The 26,240-nt window shown below is 31.6% G+C and overlaps 2 protein-coding genes across 3 annotated transcripts; both read left to right on the forward strand.

Moving 5' to 3' along the window:
- The first annotated feature begins 8,007 nt into the window (after positions 1-8,007).
- On the forward strand, positions 8,008-15,630 carry LOC140881591 (N6-adenosine-methyltransferase non-catalytic subunit MTB). Its single transcript, XM_073287015.1, has 7 exons — positions 8,008-8,142; positions 8,930-11,526; positions 11,644-11,727; positions 11,854-11,958; positions 12,754-12,862; positions 13,934-14,085; positions 15,094-15,630. Exons 2-7 carry the CDS (start codon positions 8,998-9,000, stop codon positions 15,538-15,540), a joined length of 3,426 nt encoding a protein of 1,141 aa, XP_073143116.1. The 5' UTR covers positions 8,008-8,142; positions 8,930-8,997; the 3' UTR covers positions 15,541-15,630.
- An 814-nt stretch (positions 15,631-16,444) lies between these two features.
- LOC140883841 (pentatricopeptide repeat-containing protein At1g06143) lies at positions 16,445-18,553 on the forward strand. Of its 2 annotated transcripts, XM_073290436.1 has the most exons (2): positions 16,445-18,112; positions 18,213-18,553. In XM_073290436.1, exons 1-2 carry the CDS (start codon positions 16,511-16,513, stop codon positions 18,309-18,311), a joined length of 1,701 nt encoding a protein of 566 aa, XP_073146537.1. In that variant the 5' UTR covers positions 16,445-16,510; the 3' UTR covers positions 18,312-18,553. The 2 variants fall into 2 exon arrangements, with proteins under 2 accessions (XP_073146537.1, XP_073146538.1); XM_073290437.1 differs by having other exon boundaries at positions 16,448-18,553.
- The last annotated feature ends 7,687 nt before the right edge of the window (positions 18,554-26,240 follow it).

The following is a 26,240-nucleotide window of genomic DNA, read 5'->3' on the forward strand; positions in this document are numbered from 1 at the left end:
GAGTGACTATCGACGACAAAAAACACCAGAACGAGAGGTAATAAATGGAACAAAGATCGATTGAACATATATATTAGGAGACAGATTTGTTGTATGATGTGCATGAGTATTTCTCGATTTTTTTTTATAACAACAATAAATATAATAATTTTTGAATAATTGGTTGAACGTTATTAATAAATTGGTGCCCCACCTTGACAATATGATACGGTATGTCACTCCCAACCTAACCGATAATTGAAAAATGTTTTTTTTATGTTAAAGTTGTAAGTTACTTTTTACTGTAATATAAACCGGGAGGACCAAGTGTATATATATCAGCGAAATTGTGTCATATAAAACTTCCTCAAACCAAAAACACATCTTACGATCAAAATTTAGAAAACTATTCTACAATTACAGTTGAATTTATCGAATCCACGATACTTGGAGCCTTGTTCTAATACATGTTTCTAAATTTCAAAAAAAAAAAAAAAAAAAAAAGGAGAAAGAAAGCAAATGATGCATTAACTACAATTTGGTGGACGCTGCAAATTAACGAACTATCATCTCCCATGTGGTTTGGCGGATTCTGCGAGCTTCACTGTTATTCTCTTATTCTTATCATTTATTTTATTTGTCAAGTCATTTTTAGAAAGGAAAAAAACCTGGATAATGAATTGATAGTTTTTTAATTAAAAAATGGAAAATCATGGGTTGGAGGGCAATTTTGTAAATATGAGTGTTTACTTATTCAAAGTGATTTTAAATTCATATTGTGATCAAAATATATATCCAAGATTCCATGTGGATGCCATGGAATTTTGTGCCCACATTTTATTGATTTGCTCATTTTTATTTAATAATAATAATCATCATCAATTTTCCCCAATTTTTGGAATAGAATATAATAATTTCTAATTTTCTAAAAAATATAAAGAAGTTAATTTAATGACACGTGGTGACTGATTATCGGATTGTTTTACATTTATATTTTTTACTGTCATTTTAACTTACACACACATTACACGCACATTACAATTTACACACACATAGATATATCCTCTTTTTTAATCAACGTATAAGATTTAAGAATCTTGAAATAGTGTCTCACAAGAATTGGAAATGTTTCCCATGCTAGTATGTATATTTGTTCAAATAATATATATTTTATAATTTGAAAGGTTATTTATTGACGATGGGTTATGACCCAATTGATGATACAAAAGATCTTTTGAATAGAAACTAGAGTGATCAGTTGTCTGTTTGTCCAAACAAACCATTTTTCCATATTGTTTTTATGAGTTATGTTGATGATAACATTTTATTTTTTTCCGTGCCGATAACTTATAACTCATCATTAAATCAAAATCCAAGTTTAAGACGAAATTTTGGATTTAAAACTCAATTGTAACAATTTTCTTTTCTCAACTCAAAATATATATATATATATATATGGGTTGTATGGATATATCACTTGCATTTTTCGGTATTTGTTTTGTTATGATTTGCACGTATAACCGCTTATGACCATTTTGCATCAGTAATTAATGTGCATGTTTTTCAAGAGTGCCAATTCGGTTGACACACATACACACACATATAATGGGTGGGAATCTCAACCGTTATGGATATAATCTACGAACCATAAAAGCCAAGTAAATTGTGCTGGATAAGTTTTGTGTGACATGCTCATCAAAAAAAAAGTTATTTATCAGAGAAATTGAACTTCTGATTACTGTAAGACCGTTCACTTACTTTATCACCTTTGACACCCTCTTAGAATTCTCATACTTTGTGTTAATAATTTACCATCTAAATGAGTCGAATTTTAGAAGTCGATCGAAATCATAACTTTTTATGGGAATTTTAATATATGATGATGGTAATATAAGTCGATCGAAATCATAACTTCTTATGGGAATTTTAATATATGATTATGGTAATATAAGTGCACACGATTTATCTTTAGACATAATTTTGTTTATAAATGTTTTTATCTTTGGAAACCAAAATTTTCATTTTAAACTATCTGGGCTGGTTCTTTATTTTTCCAATTGATAAATTGTCTTTATTTTCTCTTCTATTTCTATTAATTACTAACTTAAATGAATATTTTTCCTTTTTAATCACCTTGTGGTGGATTCACACAAATATATCGAAGTATTAAATTTATTTAGTTTTTATCACATCACCATTACTATGGAGACTACAAAAAATTCTCGGTCGTTGCGACGCTTTTTTCGTCGTAAAAAAATTTGCGACGCTTTTTGAAAGCGTTTGAAAATGCTTCGTCGGGATACGTTGCGATGGTTTTTTAAAATCGTAGCAAACTTTGCGACAGTTTTTTAAAAACCGTGGCAATATTTGCAACGGTTTCTAAAAAACCGTTGAAACATTTTACAATGGTTTTTAAAAAAACGTTGCAAAAATTAAAATATTTTTTTTAATTAACCATGCGAGATATATATAAAGACTAATTTTTTAATTGTTATTTATTTTTTTTATATATTTTTAGATCATCATTCTCTTCGTTTGCATTTTACGTGTATCAAATGGGACTTTATAAATTATATTGTGATAAATTGTATGGAATAAACACATTAGTACGCGTGAGTGTTTCATTTGTTTCATTGAGCATGTATTTACTATTTACCACTATAATTAGGGAGGACAATGGGATAATGTGGGATGGAGACGGAGATGGATGGAAACAAATGCCAATCCCCTCATTTTCTAGCTAATAGGAGATTCCTCGTCTTTTTTCTTGAGAAGACTAAGCCACCGTCCCGAGTCAATCTAATCGAGGAATTCTCATTCCAACTTCATGAAGATTAAATCTCCATCCACAATCTCTATCCCCGTTTCAAATAGTCTAGCTATGAAAATGTGACGGAGAATTGTTCATCTTCATCCTCTCATTTCCAACCTGCGGTGATTCCATATATCCCTCGAAAGTCCTATCATTCTTTGTAGGCCCCACAACGTGTGTCAGGAGAAAGTCAACTAGCCGTACTTTTGTTGGATATCCATCAAAGACATTAAACTTGACTTTTTTTTAAGAGCATCTGTAATTGGTATTAAATGAACATTATAATGCCCACTCAGCATTGGGAAGAGATGAATCATCCCTATTTTCTTCTTTTTTTTCAGTTCGGAACATCCGAACTACATCATTGTCTTTTGAACTCGTTCGGAGCTTCCGATCTATACTTTAGAGCTTCCGAACTACCCAGACCTCCAGGATCCTCTAAATCCTTTCTGAACTCTTGGATTCGATTTTTCACTTGTTATCCTCAAATAAGGGTCCATTGATCATGTTTTAAACATTTAGACATGCTTAGATACTATAATTACTCAAACAGGGGTCGGGTTATTACAGAACATAAAACAAATAAATGAAAAATTCAAGCTAAATTACTCATTCAATCCCCAAAAATGATTCAGCTATTGAGAAAATAAAGTTTAAGAAAGGTCGGCTAGCCTTGCTTTTTAGTTGATGTGAAAAACTCGGGAACTATTATTTTTTTATTTATTGTGTAATATTAGGGGTGTCAAAATTGAATCCGACACTAGTTGACAGATAATTATCGAATTAAGGTGGAGGTTTTGGGGTTCAGGTTAGACCCGAAATATTTGAATTTTTTAAATTTTTAACAAAATAATTAAACATCCATAATAATAATGAATATATTTTGATTTAAATACATAATAACAAAATCTCACTTATAGAATTCTATATAATTTAAATTTGAAAGTTCAAGTATATAAATTTTAAAATATACTTAATACACAAAATAAAAATTATTTTTAAAAATCAATAGTTTACAAAATAATTATTACATGTTGAAAATCTATGATACGATATACAATAATTTTTTTTCAAACATACAACATATAAAAATATAGTAAATATTTCTTAATTCTATAAATACGTAAAAAACTTTTTAAAAATTTCTCAAATCAAATCCGAATAAATCAATAGCGACCTACTCGAACTTGACTAACTCAATCAACCCAAACCTAATGATTTGATATTTTATTTTGTTTTTTTAACAAAATAATTAATTATTACACATAATAATAAATAAATATATTTTAATTTAAATACATAATAATAAAATCTCTCTTATATATGATGTAAATTTGAAAGTTTAATTTTAAAATTTTAAAATATATTTACTAGAAAAAATAAACAATTATTATTTTTGTTGAACTCAGTAAATAATTATATTTTCATAATTATATTTTAAAATTTTATAAAATATTTATTTTTGTTGAACTCAGTAAAATTAATTCTATAAGTAAGTAATAAAAAATAATAATATTTTTGTTAAGAATTTTTTTGAACAAGACAAATAATTGTAGGTTGAAAATAAAGATATTTTAAAAAAAATTTGATACACTTTCCTAATTTAATAGGATGTGTAAGCCTCTTTGTAAGACTCTATGTACACATATCATTATCCTTTATAGTAATAGATAATTACAAAATAAAATAACGTTCATCTATTCAGTACATCGTTCGCATAAGATAGTACTATAAGGCTTCGTTTGATAGCCTATATTAATATATTATTAATCTGTGTATAACTCATATTATCCAGTCTTTCGTTCATCTCATCGTATTATTTATCCATCTATTAATTATTTATTTTACATCAATCAAATCATTAATTATTTATCTTACAACGATCAAATCATTAAATTAAAATTACTATATTACTCCTTATAAATAATATTATTCACATTTTATTTATTGTTAAAAGGACAAAATGATAATTTATCATTTTTATATAAAATTGTTCAATCAAATCAAATCAAATACTATATTCACTATCAATTTTTATTTATTTATTTATTAAATTATATTAATTATCTATATATTATTTATCTTGTCATATTTACCAAACGGTACCTAAATATCCGACTCGTGAAAGACCAGCCCCTTTCATATGGGCCACGAGAAAGGCCCGGATTCTGTAGTGGAAACCTTAAATTGAACGTTTACCCGATCCAAAGCTAAAGCCCAAGGAGCAATAATTTAATGTGGGCTTTGGAAAAAAAAATGTCATGCACCCTCGGTATAATGCATTAAAATGTCTCTCTTATTTTCGTGATTTTCCATTTATATTATTCGAATTTTTTTTGTGTCATTTATATCCTTCATCCGCATTTTTATTTACAAAAAATGTCTCTATCGTCAAATACCCGTTAAGTTTAACAGGCCATGCATGTGACTTGCACGTGAGTCGGAAATAGGCCCAAAATAAATCTCATGCCGTCTTATTTACACGTTACAAACCCCAATCCTCAAAATTATCTCCCCCTTCCTCCCAACTCCATTAATCGACATTTTGTAGCAACTCTTTGTTATTATCATTTATTTAATTTTTTTGAGGTATTTATGCTAGAATGAATTTGTGTTTATGGTATTTTCTCGCATCGGTTTGAGTTTCTTGAACCGGTTTTTTTAAACGAAGAGTTGCTACAAAATGTTGATTAATGGAGTTGGGAGAAAGGGGAAGATAGATTTTGGAGATTAGGGTCTATAACGTGTAAATAAGGTCGTATGTGATTTATTTTGGGCCTCTACTCGACTCACGTGTAAGTCACATGCATGTTCCGTTAAACTTAACAGTGTATTTGATTGATGGTAGAAACGTTGTTTGGAAAGAAAAGTGCGGACGAGGGATAAAAATGATACAAAAAAGATTCGAGGGATATAAATGATAAATGATGGAAACAAGAATAACATTTTAATGCATTATCCCGACACGAATCTACGCATTTTCAATACTTGCCTCGAGTTCTACGAAAAATTATTACGTAATGTTACCTTATCGTTATTCTTATATTATGATCCTACATTATCTCATCCACACAAGTCGAGTGCCTAACTTCACAAGTTACTTGTGATGTTTTATAGTATTATTATTTCAGATTCTTTAGATACACAATGGAAAGAATTTGGTAGCTTCATTGTCGACTGGAAAATAAATGAGTAGGTCTTTTATGAGATTGTCTTACGAATTTTTATCTGTGAGACATATAAATTTTGACATATTTACAATTAAAAATAATTTTTAGGTATAAAAAATAGACAAACTCCCATGATACGGTTATACGAGCCAATTTTTGTCATCCATGGAATTTTTTTTTTTTTACGTTAAAAATATTACTGTTAATTATATATGTGGGCAGATTTGACCCGATTCGAGCATAAAGATCCGTGAGACCGAACATTTTTTTATAAGTGACCCAAATAAGATATTCGTTTCACAAAATTGATACACGGGACCATGTCACAGAAGGTTTTATGAAAATAAATATATTATAGCATAATTATTTGTTCAATTGGGATTCGCATATGAACTTTTTTAAAAGTCAGTCATTACATATTATTATTTTTTAATCAGTGCATATTAATTTTACCATTAAAAAATCTTTAAAATTTAAAATAGAAAATAAATTTCGTTGACGCGTTTCTCAATATCTTTATTCAAACCCTAAACTTCTGATAACCAAAAAAAATTCCATCCCTATATAATAAAAAAAGTAAAAATTATTTTGGTATATGAACTATTGATAAAATGTCAAATTAATACATAAACTATTGAAAATGATTTAATTGGTATATAATCAAACTCAAAAGTCAATTTTGCCCTTTACTTAAATTTTTTTAAAATTGAATATTGTTATTAAATTGATTAATTGAACTATATACATATTTTTGTCTTTTATATTATTATATTAATCACAATTATAAATATAAATTCATATTTACTAATTACTATAAAATAAAAAGAATATTATATATCATTATACGAAAAAATATTCAACGTAAAATTTATAGATTATAAATAAAAGACACACACATATATATAATTTTTAATTTGATTAATATAAAGAATAATATTATAACATAGATAAACAGAAAAAAAAATATATTTTATTATATATTTTTAATATAAATTATTTTTGAATATATAATTTATCAATTGTTATATATATGTGTGTACGTGCATGTTTGTATTAATTAATATTTACAATGTTTCGTACAATGAATACGATATTTTTTTTATAATAAAAAAGTTAAATAAATAAAAATTTATGTTTATAATTGTATTAATAAAATAATATTTAAAAATAAATTGTGTATTTATTTTAATTTTAAAAAAATATTAGACTTTAAAATAATGTAGATGAAGGGTAAAATTGACTTTATAAGTTGATTATGTACCAATTAAACCATTTTCAATAGTTCATATATAAATTTGACATTTTACCAATAGTTCGTGTATCAAAATGAATTTTACTCATAATAAAAATAATAATTTGCTTATCCAAAGGGGAAAATCGAAAATGCATGATATTTTAGTTACTTATATTGCTCTTTTGGAATTCTTTTTTATGTGGGTTTTTTTCCTCTGAGTCATGCCCTTTGTCTTATTTAATAATTATTTTTTTTGCGAATTAGAGAAAATCAAGTGATTATAAGATTATTCATACCATTAATTAAAGTGAGTTATCTACATTAATTAACTTTTTAAATTGATTCGATAAAATCATATTTAAAATCACAATTATACCATAATTATCTAACTTTATTGATAAAACCTTTTTCCCTAATATAAATATATAATAATTTTTTTAAAAAAATTCAATTATATATATATATATATATTAATTTCGACGATAAAAAGATCATATAATACCAAATACATCAACATCTTTAAGTTATGTAAAATAAATTTATCCAAACACTTTAACAACTTATTTTTAAAATAAGTTCTAACAGCTTTTTTTAATAAGCTTAACCAAATATCCTCTAAAACATTTTTATTTAACAATTATCCAAAACATAAATATTTTTATAAATACTCATCCAAACAACACTTTATATTTTAAAATTTATATAACTATAAATTACTAATTTGAAAATGATGAAAATTTTATAATTATTCATTTGTTCTTACATAAATGAAATATTTGTGTTTCGATAAATAAATAAAAAAAAGTTCTTACAAATCATATCCTTTAACAACAAATAAATTTCCCAATACCAATCACAGAAATATCGAATTCGGATCCAATACTCAGAGCCTACGAACTCCGCCGCCGCATCACGGCATGCATCTGCAACTTCACCTTTTCTTCGAGGTTAGTAGAATGAGAATTATGGCGTCAAAGATTCTTTTACCGATTTTGTTTTTATTTTTTTGATTGAATTTGCGATTAAATTGGGGTTGAACTTTGTTCTTTAATCAGATACTGATGTGAAGTTCTCGTTTTTAATTTTTTTTTTAAAAATATAATAAAAATCGATGCTTTAATTCAAATATTGAAACATAGTTCAAAATTAATCACTCGTGGATTTGGGATATCTGTCCTAAAAGATTAAAAGTTTATTCCATGTGATAACCTATGTATAATTGTCTTTCTTACCGGTTAAACTGTCTAGGATTTTGGGTTTCTAATTGGGAATATCCAGGTTATTGTTGGGGGTTGAAGTTGTTGGTAATGACTTTGTTCTCTTTACTTCAAATTTTCCAATTTGGGGAGCACGCATGATTTTTGCTAATATAAGATAATATGGTTTGCTCCGAGGACCTAGTCATTTAGTATCAGGGTCGACTTTAATGTTTCTTGAGGCTAAATTTTAATTTTCAGTAAAATATACATAAATTTTATTCAGTTTTTGGATGTGTGGTTCTCCCGCGGTCCAGCCTCTCTGTCCACCCTACTTGCCACGGACATCTGAATTCAATTGTCTATGCGTGGTTTCCAGAGTTGTTTGAAGCTTTTTTTTTCTTCGTATCGTGTTCTTTTGTGAAAATATAAAACATTCTTACTATGAAATTTTATTTGTTATATACTTCAGCTTATTGGTTATTATGCATGTTCACAAATAACTTCTCCTTGATATTATCTTTCGAAAATGATGCAGCTTTTGCATTAGTTTAAATGCATTTTTTAATAAAGTGAAGAGATCAATTTTTGAGGATCTTCTTTGCTATGGATTCACCGAAGTATACGAGAAATGTTTTGGAACGTGATGTTGATGATGATGTGGAAGTGGATATTGATAAGGTGAGGGATGCTGATGACTGGAATGGCGATAAGCACAGGTCAGCCAATTCGAGGAAAATAGGGAGTGTTGAAGAAGTTGATGCCTTTGATAGTAGTGGGAGAAAAAAAAGTACATCTGACAGACATGAAAGTCGAAAGAGAATGGGTGGCTCAGCCAGAGCTGATAGTGATCAGGATGAATGTGACAGGAAACAGTCACACTCAAAGCAAATGAAGAAAATACCAGAAGAGAATACATTGCACAGATTGAGCACTTGGTATCAAGATGGAGAAGTAGAACATAAGCTTGAGGGCAGGGACATGTCTGGAAGCAGAGGATATAATCGAGCTGAAGATAGCGAGAGAAAAAAAACAACTAGTAAGCACTCTGAGCATGAATTTGATTTGGGCAAGGTGACAGATAAAGATTCAAAATATTCACAGAGCGCGGATAGTAACAGAGAGATGGGTTATGGGTATGTTGAACATGGAAGGCGTTCTCAGAGTAGATGGGATGAATCTGACACTGTTGTTAAGGACGATAACTTTGTAGAAAGAATCGATGTCAAAAGTGGAAAGTTTTCTGATTGCAAACTTGGAGGCATGAGTGGAAGAGAAAGTGATAATCTGGAAATTGAATTGACTGATATGGAAAGCAGAGATATGAATTCTATTAATGATGAAGTTATAGAGTCTCGTGACGGAGCAGACAGAAGAGTTAGTTTAGAAAGGAGCGAAGAAAGATCAAGTAAAGAGGGATTTGAGGAGTATCGACTGCAAAGAAATCAAACCGGTGGAGACAGAGTTTATAATAGTGAAAGGTCTCTAGATAAAGGTGAAGATGTTAAGATGGCAATGAGAGAGAACAATAGGAGAGATATTGAGAGCTCCAATATGTCCAGGACTCCTGAGAAGATTGGACGGCATCAGTTTGATTCAGATAATTTGGAGTCGAATTATGAAAGAATTGGTGCTTTTAAGAGGAAGGAACAGGTGAAAAATGGGTCATGGGATGACAAAGCAAAAGCAAGAGATGATAGTTGGGTTGACAAAAACAGGAACCGCCAGAACTTCAAAGATGCTTCAAAAAGAAGGCAAGACAAGGAAACTGGAGATGGTGGAACCAACTACGGTAACAGCAGCGAGTGGGAATTGCCAAGGCGGGGTCGTGAGTGGGCTGATGGTGAATATGGTCGTTCTGGTGGTAGAAAAGATGGAAGCAGGACTGAAGCAGTGAAAACCTCATCTAAGTATGGAATATCAAATGATAATTATGATGTAATTGAAATCCGTACCAAACCATTTGATCATGGAGTAGATGTTTCAAGTTCAACCTTTGTCCAAAAGCGTGAGGCTGTTCAACAATCTGAGACAAAACTAGCATCTGATATTGAGCATAGATCTGGACAATCTGGTGAAGAGTCTAAAGATAAAATCATGGATGGTGGCCTAGCTATACAGGATCATAATTCATGGAGGGATGACGCTGAATTTCAGTCAGATAAATTTGGCGGTCAGAATAGTGTTTTGTCCAATCGTGGCAATGGTAGCCAAGGTTATAGCATCGATTCTTTACCACCACATGCAAACCAAGAGAACGGTTCCTTTAATAGAAATACTTCACAAGGCTTTAGGGGAAATAGAATTGGCAGAGGGGGAAGGGGTAGGCCTACTGGAAGAGACAGCCAACAGTCTGGTTTTCCAATACCCCTGGTTGGATCACCTTTTGGACAACTTGGAATTCCACCTCATGGGCCAATTCAATCTTTAGCTGCCAACATGTCTCCTGCTCCAGGTCCTCCAATATCTCCTGGAGTTTTTATTCCACCATTTCAGCCTGCTCCCATTATATGGCCAGGAGCTAGGGGTGTTGAGATGAATATGCTACCTGTTCAACCAGGTTTTCCACCTATTCCTTCTGGGCCAATGGCGCATCGATTTCCCCCTAATGTAGGAAATTCACAAAATAGTTCTATGGTTTTCAATCCTTTAGGGCCTGGAAAAGGAACTCCTCCTAGCATGCCTGGCCCAAATTTTAATGTCATTGCTCCAATGGTTCGTGGGCAGCTGCAGGATAAATCATCTGGAGGATGGGTTCCTGGTAGATCTAATGGACCCCCTGGCAGAGCTCCCTCTAGAGGGGAGCAGAATGATTACTCTCAAAACTTTGTTGACACTGGCATGCGGCCTCAGAATTTTATTAGAGAGCTGGAACTCACTAGTGTTGTGGAAGACTATCCAAAGCTTCGAGATCTTATCCAGAGAAAGGATGAAATTGTTGCAAAATCTGCTTCACATCCAATGTACTACAAGTGTGACCTGCGAGAGCAGGTGCTCTCTCAGGAGTTCTTTGGAACCAAGTTCGATGTCATTCTTGTAGACCCACCCTGGGAGGAATATGTTCATCGAGCTCCTGGCGTCACTGAACATATGGAATCCTGGACATTTGAAGAAATAATGAATCTAAAAATTGAGGTGTTTTCCTTTTGTCTGTATTATGCATGTGAAGGCTCCATTCACTGGTTAAGAATAAACTGCTGCTTCACTTGATAGATTTTGATTTTCCTTCTCCTTTTCCTAATATGTTCATAGGCAATTGCTGACACTCCATCTTTCATTTTCCTATGGGTTGGCGCTGGTGTTGGGCTAGAGCAAGGTCGGCAATGTCTTAAAAAGGTGAAGTCAGCTCATATCTGTCGTCTTTGTTTTTTTCTCTTGCTTCCTTTTGGTCGCAGTGATCCATTTCCTCTCCATTTCAGAATTTGTATAATTAACTGTCAGTATCCACTGTTGTATATTTAGTGGGGATTTCGCAGATGTGAAGATATATGTTGGGTGAAGACCAACAAAACTAATGCAACTCCTGGCTTACGTCATGATTCTCATACTTTAGTTCAGCGCTCAAAGGTTAGGCTGAAAGCATTCTATTTAATAATGCACGATGCTGATGTCTTCCTAGACTTCCTGTGTTGTCTTTTCTTTTGTTTATACAAATTAAAATGTCAAAACTAATTGGTATAAATGATTGAGGGCCTATTGAAATGCATTCGGACATGACTTCAAATTAGACATCAAGCACGAGGAGACCTCCGGCTCAAAATTGATGCAGTCATCGAGTCTTTCCCATGAAAAAACGTGTTTGGGTTATTACTTAAGAAGTTTAGAAAACTAATAACCATTTGTGATAAAAAGATTTAGTTGTTGTTTTAATCCATAGCAAAAAGAACTTCCTTAGCTTCAGTTTCTATAACCATAATTATAATTTGCTCACATTTTTAGAACTTACACGAAAAATTTTAGAGGCTTAAATAAAAAGAACGAAGAGTTCCGATTACTAAACATGTGATACGTAGCAGGCATGTATTTTACATTTGTAATGTTTTCTGTAACAAACTTTGAACCCGATTTTCATTTCTTTGGAACAATTTATGACGTTCAAATAGGAAACGTAGTGGTTGGATACTACATATATCAGTAATCCAATCTGCAATAAGGATAGTTTCTTAACAATATACTATTCCTAATAAAGTTTACCAATGAGTATGAAATATGTCCCGATAACTGTTGTGTTCTGATATATATCATGATGCTTCCTTGGCTCCATTTGTGGTTGTGTATGCTTTTATGTGGGTAAATGGGTGCTATTATTGTATTTCTATGTTCTGAATAGTGTTTTTTTTAAAAAATGATATTGTTATGAAGGAACATTGCCTGATGGGCATAAAAGGGACTGTACGTCGCAGTACAGATGGTCATATTATTCATGCCAACATTGACACAGACGTAATAATTGCAGAGGAGCCTCCTTATGGTAAGGTTGATCTTGCACTTAGATAAGCTTGTTTTACTTTAGCTTCCTGGTATAGTAATATCTCACTTCTGGAAGTTTCTTCTGGAAATCACCATCCCTTTGTAATTCCTTTTCTCTTAGATAGGTGTCGGCAGTTGTGATTTGTTGTTTGCACAATTGTGATTTGTGTTTTTATCTTATAGCTGTATAGAGTGTCATCACCTTTCTCTCTCTGTATAATGTTGGTTTACCTTGGAGTTGTTACGAGGAAATGAAGCCATGAGATTATTTGTTTACCTCCCTCTTCTTATTTTCCACATAACTGGTTCTTGCGTGACTGAATCATGCCATAGAATATTTTAGAATTGCTGCCTTTTGGCTCTAGAAAATGGTAGACATTTCTTTCCCTCGTTCTTGTAATCAACTGATATATTGATTTTTAGTGCTATTTTTATCCTGTAAACACACACACACACACACACACAGAGTACATGTTCCATTCTTTGTGATGCTCTAATATAGTGGAGATTGGGAAGTATCTGATTGAGGGCGAGTGTGGGTCGGTTGTCTCTTGTGCTCTTATGGCTGCATAAACTTTAGCTCCAATTAAAGATCAATATCATCATTATCCTGTTTATTCGCTTCTGTTACCTAGATGTCTAGGTACCCCTGTAATTTGTGATGTAAAATATTTGGATGTGTTCAATGAGTTACCTTCTGCTGTGGCTCTAACACAAAGCAGCCTTTGGTGTTGTATCGCTTGGCCATTTTATCTTCAAATTATGTTTCAATGCAAGTCTTCATACTGCTTTTTTCATTTTTGGATTTTTGCTCAAATTTACACGATTAAATGGTGTGAGGGTGCCAAACGCATTTTTCAAAGTGTTGATAGGGCGATATAATATTATATATTATAATGGTAAAATGATGAGTTCCAACATAATTCTGCTGCAACTTATTTATATGTGGAGTATCCCCGTACCACTACCCACCTCATGCCTCGATTACTTTACGGATATTTAATAAACTTTTCTTCTCTTGGCTTCGTTGTTGTTGGTGGCATTATTGATTTTATATGCAATGAAATTGTAGGTTCAACTGCAAAGCCCGAGGATATGTACCGAATCATAGAGCATTTTGCCCTTGGACGAAGAAGGGTCGAGCTTTTCGGAGAAGACCATAACATACGTTCTGGTTGGTTAACAGTTGGCAAAGGATTATCCTCATCAAATTTCAATTCCGAGGTATGTTTGGACTATCTTTTTTGCCACGTGCCCTTTGGCTTTTCAAAGTTCAGTGGCCATATCTTTGCCTCTTATGTTTCCAAATAATTGACCCTATCAGTATACAAGTGGAGAGTAAACATTTTGGTGCCATGGTATAATAAAATGACCATATACGGCTAATTTTAAAAATTCCGTCAAAAAAATATATATATACAACACCATAAAATTTTGAAAATAACAAAAAACTTTCTACTTAAATAGCATTTTCGATTAATTATCAAGAAATCTTATGAAATCATATTTAAAAGTTTTTAATGTTAGCATGATGTTTAATTTTTTTTTTACAAAAGACATGATTAGTAAAGCTGCACATTTGGCCCGGGTGGCCCGAATTTTTTTTTGAATTTTGTGTATAAAAATTTTGAATAATTTTGGTTTAATTTGATGTTAACCCGGGTAGCTCAATTCAAAATATTGAAGGATACGAGAGCTTAGAATTTTAGCCCGGGTAGACTAAAATTTCTGGCTTCGCCATTGGCTCTAGGTGCGGCCTGCACGCCCAGGATACCTTCTGGATGCAGCCCTTTGTGAATACAACAAAGGACTCGTCATGCCATACAAAATTAGATATATCAGTTTGTGGTTGGTTCCAGTAGGTTAAATATTGGATAGAACATGCATTGAACCCACAAGATCCAACCATAAGAATTGTAATATGAGTATTTTACCAGGTGCAATAGGGACAAAATTGCCCATGAGTTTTCTACCAGGCCTCACTTGTGTATTTTACTAGCTTGTTTAGGGAATGCCTCATAAGCTTAGCGGTAGGTGGCAAAATTAGGCAGTGTTTGCAAATGCTTAAAAAAAGTTACCACGAGCTTTTCTCTACAAAATTATGTTAGGAAAGCTGGAGGACAAGGTTCATTCTTTAAAAACAACACAAGATCTGAAAATTATCTGTCCAGGTCTGCTTATGCTAGTGTGGTTGATCTTTTATCGCCACTCACTGATTGATTTACATTTCAGGCATACATCAGGAATTTTGCTGATAAGGATGGAAAAGTTTGGGCTGGAGTTGGAGGAAGGAATCCTCCACCGGAGGCACCACACCTTATCCAAACAACTCCTGAAATCGAGGCTCTCCGGCCAAAGTCACCAATGAAGAACCAACAGCAGCAACAACAATCAGTGTCCATTTCCTTGACCACCACGAATTCTGGCAACAGAAGGCCTACTGGAAACTCACCCCAAAGTCATACCATGAATCAAGAAACCTACAATAGCTCGAACATCATGTCTCCTGCTCCATGGGGTTCGACCACAGAGACGTTTAGAGGACGAGAAAGTGGTCATTTCCCTCCAGATGATAGGATGTTTGATAATTATGGATATAACGCATCATATGGTGCGGGGCCTGCGTCCCATGGAGATGTTTTGGAATTCGAGTCTCACCGCGGAATGAACATGATGTAGCTAATGTGTAAACCATTATTTATTCATTGTATATTTTTTTTAAAACATTATTTACTCTTTATCTTATTTATTCATGATATTTGCTCTTTACATTTTTGCGCACGGTTAATTTGTTTGTTTTTTTTTTTTGTCGATGTGATACCCAAGGTTATATATTGGTTTATATTTAAAACTACAAAATTGTCCATCTATTTTATATGAAAAAACTATTTCAAAAATGCATTTGAGATGTAAAACATGTAATCTTCACTATTATCTCTATACAAAAATGATCTCCTGCATCTTAGGGTGAAGAAAATTTGTGTGCCGTTCATTAAAATTCGATATCGAGTTTTAATGGTTTTTTTATTTTTATTTTTTTACACCACTAAAATCAACTATCGTGTTTTAGTTGTCGCACACAGATTTCCTGCACTTAGGCAAAATTTTATCTCTACATATATATAGGTGCATGGGATCAAAATTTTATATCTGTATATATTATATATATGCATCGGGTTTTAATGGTTTTTTATTTATTATTTTTTTACACTACTAAAACCCACTAATGGTCGCATATAGAGGGGATCAAAATTTTATCACTCTATATATTATTATATATATGCATGTCTATATATGTGGGCATTATTTATTCATGATATACGTGGATAGAAAATCCCCCGCTCCTTTCACTTTCTTGCGGCTAGGGGATTGAGTTTGGATTTTAATGAAGATTTTGAACTTTCAATTCCTTACTTTTTTTGAAACCTTTTTTTCTTAATATGTTATTTATGAAAGTCTTTTTTTTAAAAAAAAAAAAAGAAAAAAAGAAAAGAAAAGAAAAGGTCTTTATTTGGATTTTTTTTAAAAGAAAACAAATAATATTTTTTACGACATTTTTTGAGCTTCCGTATTGATTATATAACCATCATTGATGACTGGTTATGAAATCAGAATCGTTGAATAATAAATTAAAGTTATAGTTATTCTCATGCCATGGCATGCAAGATTTGTAGCCAACCAATTGAAAAGATGCTCGAGTTTGAAGGAGCTGGAATCATGGTACTGCATGATGCTCAAGAACAATGCAGCCCAAGATTGCTTCTTGATCAACCAATACATTTCTGCTTGCTCCAGCTTTCATCGTGTAGATGCTGCCCTTTTCAGCTTTACCCAGGTGGAAGATCCCAATATATTCGTCTACAATGCATTAATCGGCGCCTTGGTAAATTGTTTTCGCCCTCTTCAAGCTTTGTGGTATTATACAGTAATGTTGAGGAATGGCGTGTCTCCTAGCAGTTATACATTTCCAGCGGTCGTCAAGAGCTGTAGAGTTTTATCTTTTGTAGGATTTGGGGAATGCGTTCACGGACAGGTTTGGAAGAATGGGTTGGGGTTAAGTGTTCATGTTCAGACTGCATTTGTTGATTTTTACTCGAGTTTCTGCAGGATATGTGATTCGAGAAAGGTGTTTGATGAAATGCATGAAAAAGATGGTTTTGCCTGGTCTGCGATTGTTTCCGCGCATATTCGCGATGGAGACCTGTGCTCTGCCAGAAGGGTGTTCGATGAAATGCCGGAAAAGGGTACCGCGGTTTGTAATACAATGATTCAGGGATATGTGGAAGCTGGGGTCGTGGAATCTGCAGAGGAGTTGTTTTGTAAGATGCTTAAAAGGGACTTGATTTCTTGGACGACTATGATACATTGCTACACTAAACACAATCGTTATCAAAAGGCATTGGACGTTTTTCATGAAATGAAGGGCGTTGGAGTTATACCCGATGAAGTGACTATGGCCACGGTAATATCTGCTTGTGCTCATCTTGGGGCGCTGGATCAAGGAAAGGAGATGCATTTGTATGTAATGAACAACAGATTTGACCTCGATGTTTATATAGGGTCAGCGTTGATTGATATGTATGCAAAATGTGGTGTATTGGAGAGGGCTCTAGTGGTGTTCTTCAAATTACATGAGAAAAATCTGTTTTGTTGGAGTTCTGTATTGGATGGCCTTGCGTTCCATGGATATGCCAAAGAAGTATTAGTAATGTTCGACAAAATGGAACAGGAGAAAATCGAGCCAAATGGTGTCATATTCTTGAATGTTCTTGCTGCTTGTACTCATGCAGGATTTGTCGAAGAGGGTCGAAAAAAATTCCTCGACATGACTTGCAAGTACTCCATTCTTCCCGAGATTGAACACTACGGATGCATGGTCGACCTTTTATGCAGAGCTGGTTTACTCGAAGAAGCACTAGAATTGATTAGAAACATGAGAGTGGAGCCGAATTCTGTAGTTTGGGGCACTTTATTAGGCGGTTGTAAGCTTCATAAAAACTTGGAGATCGCTCAAGTTGCAGCGGATAGACTAAATATTCTGGAGCCGAACAATAGTGGGCATTTCACTCTCTTGATTAACATGTATGCTGAAGGGAACCGATGGAGCGACGTTGCACGGATTAGAAGAAACATGAAGGAACGTGGAGTTGAGAAAGCATCTGCAGGCTCAAGTTGGATTGAAGTGACCAAGAAAATGTATCAGTTTGCTGCTTGTGATAAATACCACCCAGCATCTGATGAGATATACTCGGTATTGGATGTTTTAGATTCGCAACTCAAACAACGTGGCTGTGTGCCACCTCGATTCGATTATGCTCTGTTACAATGCTAACTCTTGCACGTTGCTGCAGGTTTGTGTACTTCAACGCATTTACATAGCTCACTATGCAGTATTGAACAAGATTTGGCAAAAAACATCCTTAAACTTTCATTTTTGTCACCTTTTATAAAAGAATGCTTCTCGTATTGCCTTGAACAAAAAAGAATCAGTATCAAATAGTGCAGTCCCAGACTCCCAGTGCTGGCGAGGGGTGAAAATAAAAGATTGCAATTTTGCTTATAAATTACATACAAAAATATTCACATAATATTCTCTTTAATTTGTTATTGACATTATACTGTGTAGTGTGAACCTTAGTTGTTTTTGTTTTGTTTTGTTTTGTTTTGTTTTGTTTTGGTTTCTTTGTTTTTTTGTTTTTTTGGCATTTGTGAACATTAGTTTTGAATATATATTATATGAATAATATGATTATGGGTTTTAGGCTTTTAGCTTGTAATTACTAATCTTTGCATATTATCAGTTTTAGTCTTGTATATCATATCCTATAAAGATGATGTCAAATAATTTCCACAAGTCCATGGAAGAATATTTTCGTGTAGTTATGGTTACATTTTTTACCAATATCTTTTCAAAATTTATTGAATAAAAGTATGATTGGATTTGTATTTTGCGAACGCATGAAGCCATTTTCATGAAATCTGATAACAAATTGACTTATAGCTAGCTTGTGGATGCAAGTACAATCATATTACCTTACCTTTCTTCTTTTCGTTTGCATTTATTTTAAATTATATATATGTTTTCCTTTCTTTGTGTAATCAAGATTGAAGTAATCATTTTTTCGAGAAAGAAAGAAAGAAAAAAGATTGAAGTAATCAATGCAATAATGCAAGGTAGATGCATTTTTGAGCTCTTTAATTTTGAAATTATGTAAAAATCCAACAATGTGAGCATATGGTTAAACACACCCTATATTTTTCAAATTATATTTGTTTTTGCCTTTTGAGTGTGTTAATTCAATCAATGGGTTTTGTAAATTGTTTTCATTTTTTCATGGAGTAATTGGCACAATTTCACTTGGGTAGGGGTCAAATCGCAATTTCCCCACATCATTAGTATACATTAAAAAATATTGACCATTTTCGTGGAATGTATACCACACCACCATAATGAAGGTCTTCTCACTTCTTTTCCTATGCATAACATCTAATTATTTCCAATCAAATGCAATTTGTATCCTAGGAGATAAAATTCGTGTTCATGTTGCTAATAATCTCGGCCCAAATACTGAACCCCTCGTAGCTCATTGTGCATCGAAAGATGACGATTTGGGAATCCAAACTATTAGTGCCAATAACAATTTTTATTTTCATTTCTGCACTGCTGTTTTCAAAGATACTTTATTCTTCTGTCATCTGTGGTGGGGTTCGAAGCAACGTGCGTTTGAAGTTTTCAATATTAACAACAACAGGTGTACCGAAGGTGAATGCTATTGGGAAGCACAGGTGGATGGTATCTATTTTTCTAAATATTACCCTAGTATAAACCTCACAAAATTATATCTTTGGGAATGATAGAAAGTGATATTTGATCTCTCCTTTGTATTCAATTTTCTTTGTGCAAGTCTAAGTGAAATTAAAGTTATTTGTGTTTAGATTTTTTTTATTTAAAAAAAATACTTTGGGATGAGTCTTAAATACGAGACTTGTATCACTATATGACACCCTTTTATATTAATATCATGATTGTATAAATAAATGACTCTTCATACTGTAAATTGAAATGCTAAAATGGAAAAAAAAAATCACAAAAAAAAATCTTGGACTAAAAGAATGTTTGACTGAACTTATAAGCTCTACAAAACAATTTATAATAAGTTGATTTGGAGTTTATAAGTTTTCAAAATTTGCTTGGTAAAATGTTTTTCAAATGGCTTATAAGTTATTTTTCAAAAAGTAAGGGATAAGGTAAACTTGGAGATTTGACTGACATCATATGGATCTACTGGAGTATGATAATGAGTATAAAAGCAGTAGATGACACAAAGATTGTTTTTGGATGTTCGGAGACTCGACTGCTCCTACGTCACTCCTTCTTCTGGTTCTTCCAAAAGGTACCACTAAAAGACTTTGAATATTACAACCCTTGCAACACCTCACCTCAGCTAGGACTTATTCTACTGCCTACAACTGAGACTCCTAGTATCTATCAGTGTTGTAAATGGCGGGAGGCGGTGGCGGTGCGGTCCGTGACCGCCTACCGCCTCGGCCGCCTAGGCACCGCCTAGGCGGTTGAATTTTTTTAAAGCATTTTTATGGGCGGCGGCAGGCGGCTGAGGTGTGTGGTGGAGGGTGGGAGAGCAAAAACGAAAAAAAGTGGCTAGTGTTTTTGAAATCAGTCAAGATCTAGGGTTTTAAAATAGATAAACTTTGACTAGGATTTTAAAATGTATTGACTTTTGACTAGAATTTAAAATTAGTTGACTATGGACCTTGACTCAATTTAAAAAGCCTTGGCTGCCTCAACCGCTTCAACCGCCCGAGCACCCGCCTCGCCCGCCTCGACCGCCTCGCCGTCCGCCTCGACCGCCTCGCAGCTTGGGCCGCCTGAAACGACCGCCTCATGCCGAGGCATGGCGGTCGAGGGCCGCCTACCGCCTAGGCGGCCGCCTCGACCGCCGCCTCGACCGCCATTTAGAACACTGGTATCTATAAATCAGTTCTCCACTGATTCTTACACGAGTGTTTTGGTCAGTTCACACAACTGATTAGTTTACAGAGATTGTAGAACTCAACACATAATACAAAGTGATCCTAAAAGATCTGTTGTATATATCTTGATGCGTGTGCTAGTGTTCTTCGGCTTTTGTAAATAATCTTCTTTTGTAAGTGTTAAACTCTTCTTGAATGTATATAACAACTGAAAGTGTTTAGTTGTTTCTTTGTAAGTGATGTGAGTTCTTGAGAGTCGGTGTCTTGTCCTGAATGTTGTGGTCTCTTTTTATAGCTGCAAGATAACAGTCGTCTTGATTCAAATGCATCCATTGATTAATAGTCATTTTCTTGTCGTTTAGTTTATTGTAGAGAGGTACACTGCACAAGTCAGTGTACTAGAGACCTTTGAGTAACAGCTTGGACTGGTTAATAAGATGTTCTAATCTGATCTGATATTTTCTTAATGTCTGTTTATTTGAGTTTTTGCTTCTACTTCTACTTCTGTTGTTTTAAGCTTTTCTGCTTCGCGGTTTTCTGCTGTTGTTGATGTGCGACATCGTTTTGTTAAACACCGAAACTTAGACAACTAATTTCTTAACAGTTATATCGATACATGTTTTTTTATTAATAACGTAAAAACAAACTTTATACAAAAAATCACATAATATTAACTACATTTGCAAACAAAAAAAACAAACTTTATACAAAAATCACATAATATTAAATACATTTGCAAACAAAAAAAAAAATTATACCAAAAAAAAAACTACATTTGCAAATATTTTGAAAACAAATTTATTCGATGATTACACAAATAAAAAAATAGTTATCTATAAAGTAAACATTTACAGATTTTGAATTTGGTTTCTCGCACAATTACCAAATTTCGGATGTATCAAACTATTAAAATTATAATTATTATATAATTTAGTAAGTGGAAAATAATAAATTAGTATGTAATTGATATATTAATCAGATTTATTTAACTATTTAGATTTTATTATTAATATAGAACGTGAATTAGTGTATTATGATATTTTATATTATTGATAATAAGATAATCAAAATTTAATATGAATTAGTGTATTATGATATTTTATATAACATATCTTTTTTGGGTGTATTTAATACTATACTAATGTTGTCTCTATCTATACGTTCGTTTTCTTTATTTTTCTCGAATATGAATATTTACAATATTTCCATACACATATACTGGCACACACATATTTATATATTCCATTAACATAAAGGAAGAATATTTCGGGCGAAAAAAGAATGAGAAAATGTGGGAGAATTAAAAAAATATAAAAAAAATGCAGAGAAGAAAATTATCTTGAGAGGGAAATGTTATAAGGTTGTGATAAAATCTAATGAGAGATTGGTGATGGGAAAATAAATTGAACTAAACCGAATTGAACATAATTAAAAGGAGTAAAAATTATTTTGGTACATGAATTATTGATAAAATGTCAAATTGGTACATGAACTATTGAAAATAGTTTAATTGGTATATGATCAAACTCAAAAGTCAATTTTGCCATTTACTAAAAAAATTTAAGTCCAATAATGTTATTAAATCCAACTACATACATATTTTACATTTTAAATTATTTTATTAATTACAAATGTAAAAATAAATTCATATTTACTAATTACTATACTATAAAATGAAATTATATATCATATATTCGAAAAAATATTCAACGTAAAATTTGTATATTATAAATGAAAAGAGACATACACACACATATATATATATCATTTTTAAATTTTATTAATATAAATAGTAATATTATAACATAGATAAAAAGAAAAACTCATTTATTATATATTTTTTAATATATTATTTTGAATATATAATTTATCAATTATTATATACATATGTATGTATATGTTTATGTTTGTATTAATTGATATTTATAATATTTTCGTACAATGAATTCGATTTCTTTTTTATAATATAAAATTTAAATAAATATAAATTTATGCTTATAATTGTAATAAACTAATTTTGAAAAAAAACATGTATCTATTTTAATTTTACAAAAACATTGGACTATAAAATAATTTAGGTAAAGAGTAAATTTGTCTTTAAAACTTGATCATGTACCAATTAAATCATTTTCAATAGTTCATGTATCAATTTGACATTTTACCAATAGTTCGTGTACTAAAATAAATTTTACTGTAATTAAAAGGCTAATTTGATAAAATAAATAAATATAAAGTCAAACTTGATTATGGTAGTTTTGCAGAGGCCTTTTAAAAAAAATATCTCTTTAAACAAATAAAAAGATAAATATAATAAATAGAGAATTACATTTTTAATCCTGTAATTTATACATTTTTTATTTTTTAATATTGTTAACAGTAAATTTGTATTTTTAGTGCTGTAACTTACATGATTTTTTTTTAATTTTTGGTCATGTTAAAGATGAATTTGCATTTTTTGTCCTGTAACTTGCATGTCTTTTCACTTTTGGTCATATTAACAATATATGAATTGAGTGTTAGCAGGACTTAAAATGAAAAAATAATGCAAGTTGCAGAAAAAGTAAATTGAGTGTTAACGGGACTAAAAAATGAAAAATAATGCAAGTTACAGAACTAAACATACAAATTTTACTTTTAACGAGACAAAAAATAGAAAATGTGAAAATCACAGGACCAAAAATATAATTCTCCCTATAGGGAGTGAAATATGAGAGAAAAGGGATACTTGTGGATTTTTTTTTATAAAGATTCACCAACATATCATCAAAGGTTTAACTTTATATATATACTAGTATTCCGCTGCACGCGTTGTGTGATCGTACAATTCGTTTTTTTTTTTAAAAGACAATAAATAATAAATTGTAAAATTAAAAAATAATAAAACAATAAATAATAAATTATAAAATTAAAAAATAATAAAATATAACGTTTTCCTAAACAAATATTCACAAAAAATATATATATCTTATAAAGTGAGTGTCATATTTGTAAATAAAATAATATCAAAGGGCACAAAGTGAGTTTTTAATGGCTAGAAAAAAAGAAACTGTATAAAATGACTATTTTTCCCAATACTTTTGGTTTTATTAAAAATTAAGTTAGGAGATAATGATAATTTCAAATCAAACTTCACCAATTAATTGAAAGTTTGTATATATATTTATATATATATTACACGCACACACCATCTTACTATTTAATTAAAAATCTACGTTCTTTAATCTTTACTTACTATTTTTCAATCATTTTGATTAAATATTAATTGATTTTATAGGAATATCCTCGAATCCCCGTTTTCTTTAAAAAAATCTTTCAAATTTATCTCCAACAATATTACATCACTTATCTATTATTCTTTATCATATTTTATCTATTTTTTTTATAATTTTTAAATTCCTGAATGTTATTTTTTTTAATCTTAATCCAAACTTTCAAATATTAATTCATCTAAAAATAACACGAAATAATTAATATAAATAAAAACATTTATGTAAATTATATAAAATAAAAACATTTATGTATTAAAAATTTTTACGTACATGCATTAAAATATACATATAATTTATTTAAATAACTAAAATTTAAAATTTAAAAAATAAAAAGATGAAAAATATTATTTTTTTGTTAGGTAATATTTTAAATATATTGACAGGGACGGATCCAGGAATTAAAAGTTGGGCATGAGCTTGAATTTAATGTGATAAATTATATATTATTACAAGAGAATTATATATATATATATATATATATATATATATATATATATATATATATATATATATAAATTCATTACATTATACAATTAAAAATAGAAAATTTATTTTCGATCCTATGTATTTGTCTCTTTGCGACTTTGGTGATCTATGTTGTCATATTTCAATTTTAGTCTGTCAACTTTGTTTTTTGTAATTTTAGTCTTTATTTGACTTTAAGATGACATGAAAACAATGCAATTTTGATGTGTATAGTGTCACACCAACACTTCTCATAGAAAGAGATTAGAATTGCCAAAATTTTAAAAAAAAATTGGAGAAAAAAGTGAAATTTGATAACATGAAGTTGTACGCTAGAATTAATGATGGGCTGGGCTTCGGGTGTGGAAAAAATGAGTTTTAGTGGACTAAGTAAAAAATATACATATTTGACAACAAAAATTTGGGGTGGGCTACAGCCTATGACTGACCTAAACTAGATCCGTTCTTGTGTATTGGGGTACAATATTTGTCCCTGCTGGGGAGAACGCTTGAACTGTGACGCTTGAGCTGCTGCGCGATTTAAAAGATTTGAGTTGCACCATTACCATCATTAATAACTTTTGGTAAATCGGCAAGTTCTCGGTCCTACAATTGGTATCAGAGCCAAGGTCATTGATTCAATTCTCACTGATTGCAAAGAGTGCAATTATTGGGAGAAAAATTGTTGGGGTGCAATAATTGTCCCTGCTGCTGCTACGCGGTTTAAAAAATTTGGATTGCATCATTACCACCAGATATAGCTTTGGTAAAGCGGCAATCGCTTGGTTTTACAAAATTTTACACGAATTTTGTTGGGTTTAATTTTACAAAATGGCTAGCTTTAATTTTATTAGTGCCGCGAAACAAAGAGTCAAATGTTTAAGCAATCCTTATAAATGTTACGAATTCGATTTGTTTTTTTTAAAAAAAAAAAATTAATTTTGTCATTCCAATTAGAGGTGTCAAAATGGGTTAGGTCTGTCGGATTGGCCCGTCCTACCATACAAAATAGGTGGGTTGAGTTGATAATTTTTCAACCCGCCTAAAGGTGGACCGCCCCGCCCGGTCTAATAGTGTGTTATGGTGGGTTGCGGGTTGACCCGCCAAATTACACGTAGACTTGTTGGGTTGCCCCGTTCCGCCATCTAAAATAGGTGTGTTGGGTTGATGTTTTTCCAACCAGCCTAAAAAGTGGGCCGTCCCGCCCCGTCTAATAGTGGGTTGTGACGGGTTGTGGGTCGGCCCGCCTCGCTGGCCCGTTTCGACACCTCTAATTCCCATCGGCTCCATTTTATATATTTATATTTGTAATTAATTTTTTTTTTTTAAAAAAAAACATGGAGTCAAAAATATGATGCGGAGAGAAAACCCGATCCTAAGCATTTTGTTTCTAAGAAAAAAATTCATATAAAATTGAATCACAAATCAGTTTTATTCCAATCCGAATCATGACAACATTTTTTTGTATTAAAAATATTATTTTCATTTTTATATATGAACGAATCGACTCATTTCATAAAAATATACGTGAAATCATAGGCCTACTCATTTTCTAAATGCAACCTAATAAATATTTTAATGACTAAAAACTCACAATTATTATTTTTAGAAAAATATCGAAAAAACTTGAAGAAAAAGTTAGTTATATAATTC

The sequence above is a fragment of the Henckelia pumila genome, chromosome 2 (genome assembly GCF_033568475.1).
Source record: "Henckelia pumila isolate YLH828 chromosome 2, ASM3356847v2, whole genome shotgun sequence".
Taxonomy (NCBI): Eukaryota; Viridiplantae; Streptophyta; class Magnoliopsida; order Lamiales; family Gesneriaceae; genus Henckelia; species Henckelia pumila.

Excerpts from the sequence above, each read along its gene's own strand:
- LOC140881591 (XM_073287015.1), top strand. The coding sequence starts at position 8,998 with ATGGATTCACCGAAGTATACGAGAAATGTTTTGGAACGTGATGTTGAT. Across the intron at positions 11,728-11,853 it reads GTCGGCAATGTCTTAAAAAG|TGGGGATTTCGCAGATGTGA; the intron begins GTGAAGTCAGCT and ends TTGTATATTTAG. Across the intron at positions 14,086-15,093 it reads CATCAAATTTCAATTCCGAG|GCATACATCAGGAATTTTGC; the intron begins GTATGTTTGGAC and ends TTTACATTTCAG.
- LOC140883841 (XM_073290436.1), top strand. The coding sequence starts at position 16,511 with ATGCCATGGCATGCAAGATTTGTAGCCAACCAATTGAAAAGATGCTCG. Across the intron at positions 18,113-18,212 it reads CATCTGATGAGATATACTCG|GTTTGTGTACTTCAACGCAT; the intron begins GTATTGGATGTT and ends ACGTTGCTGCAG.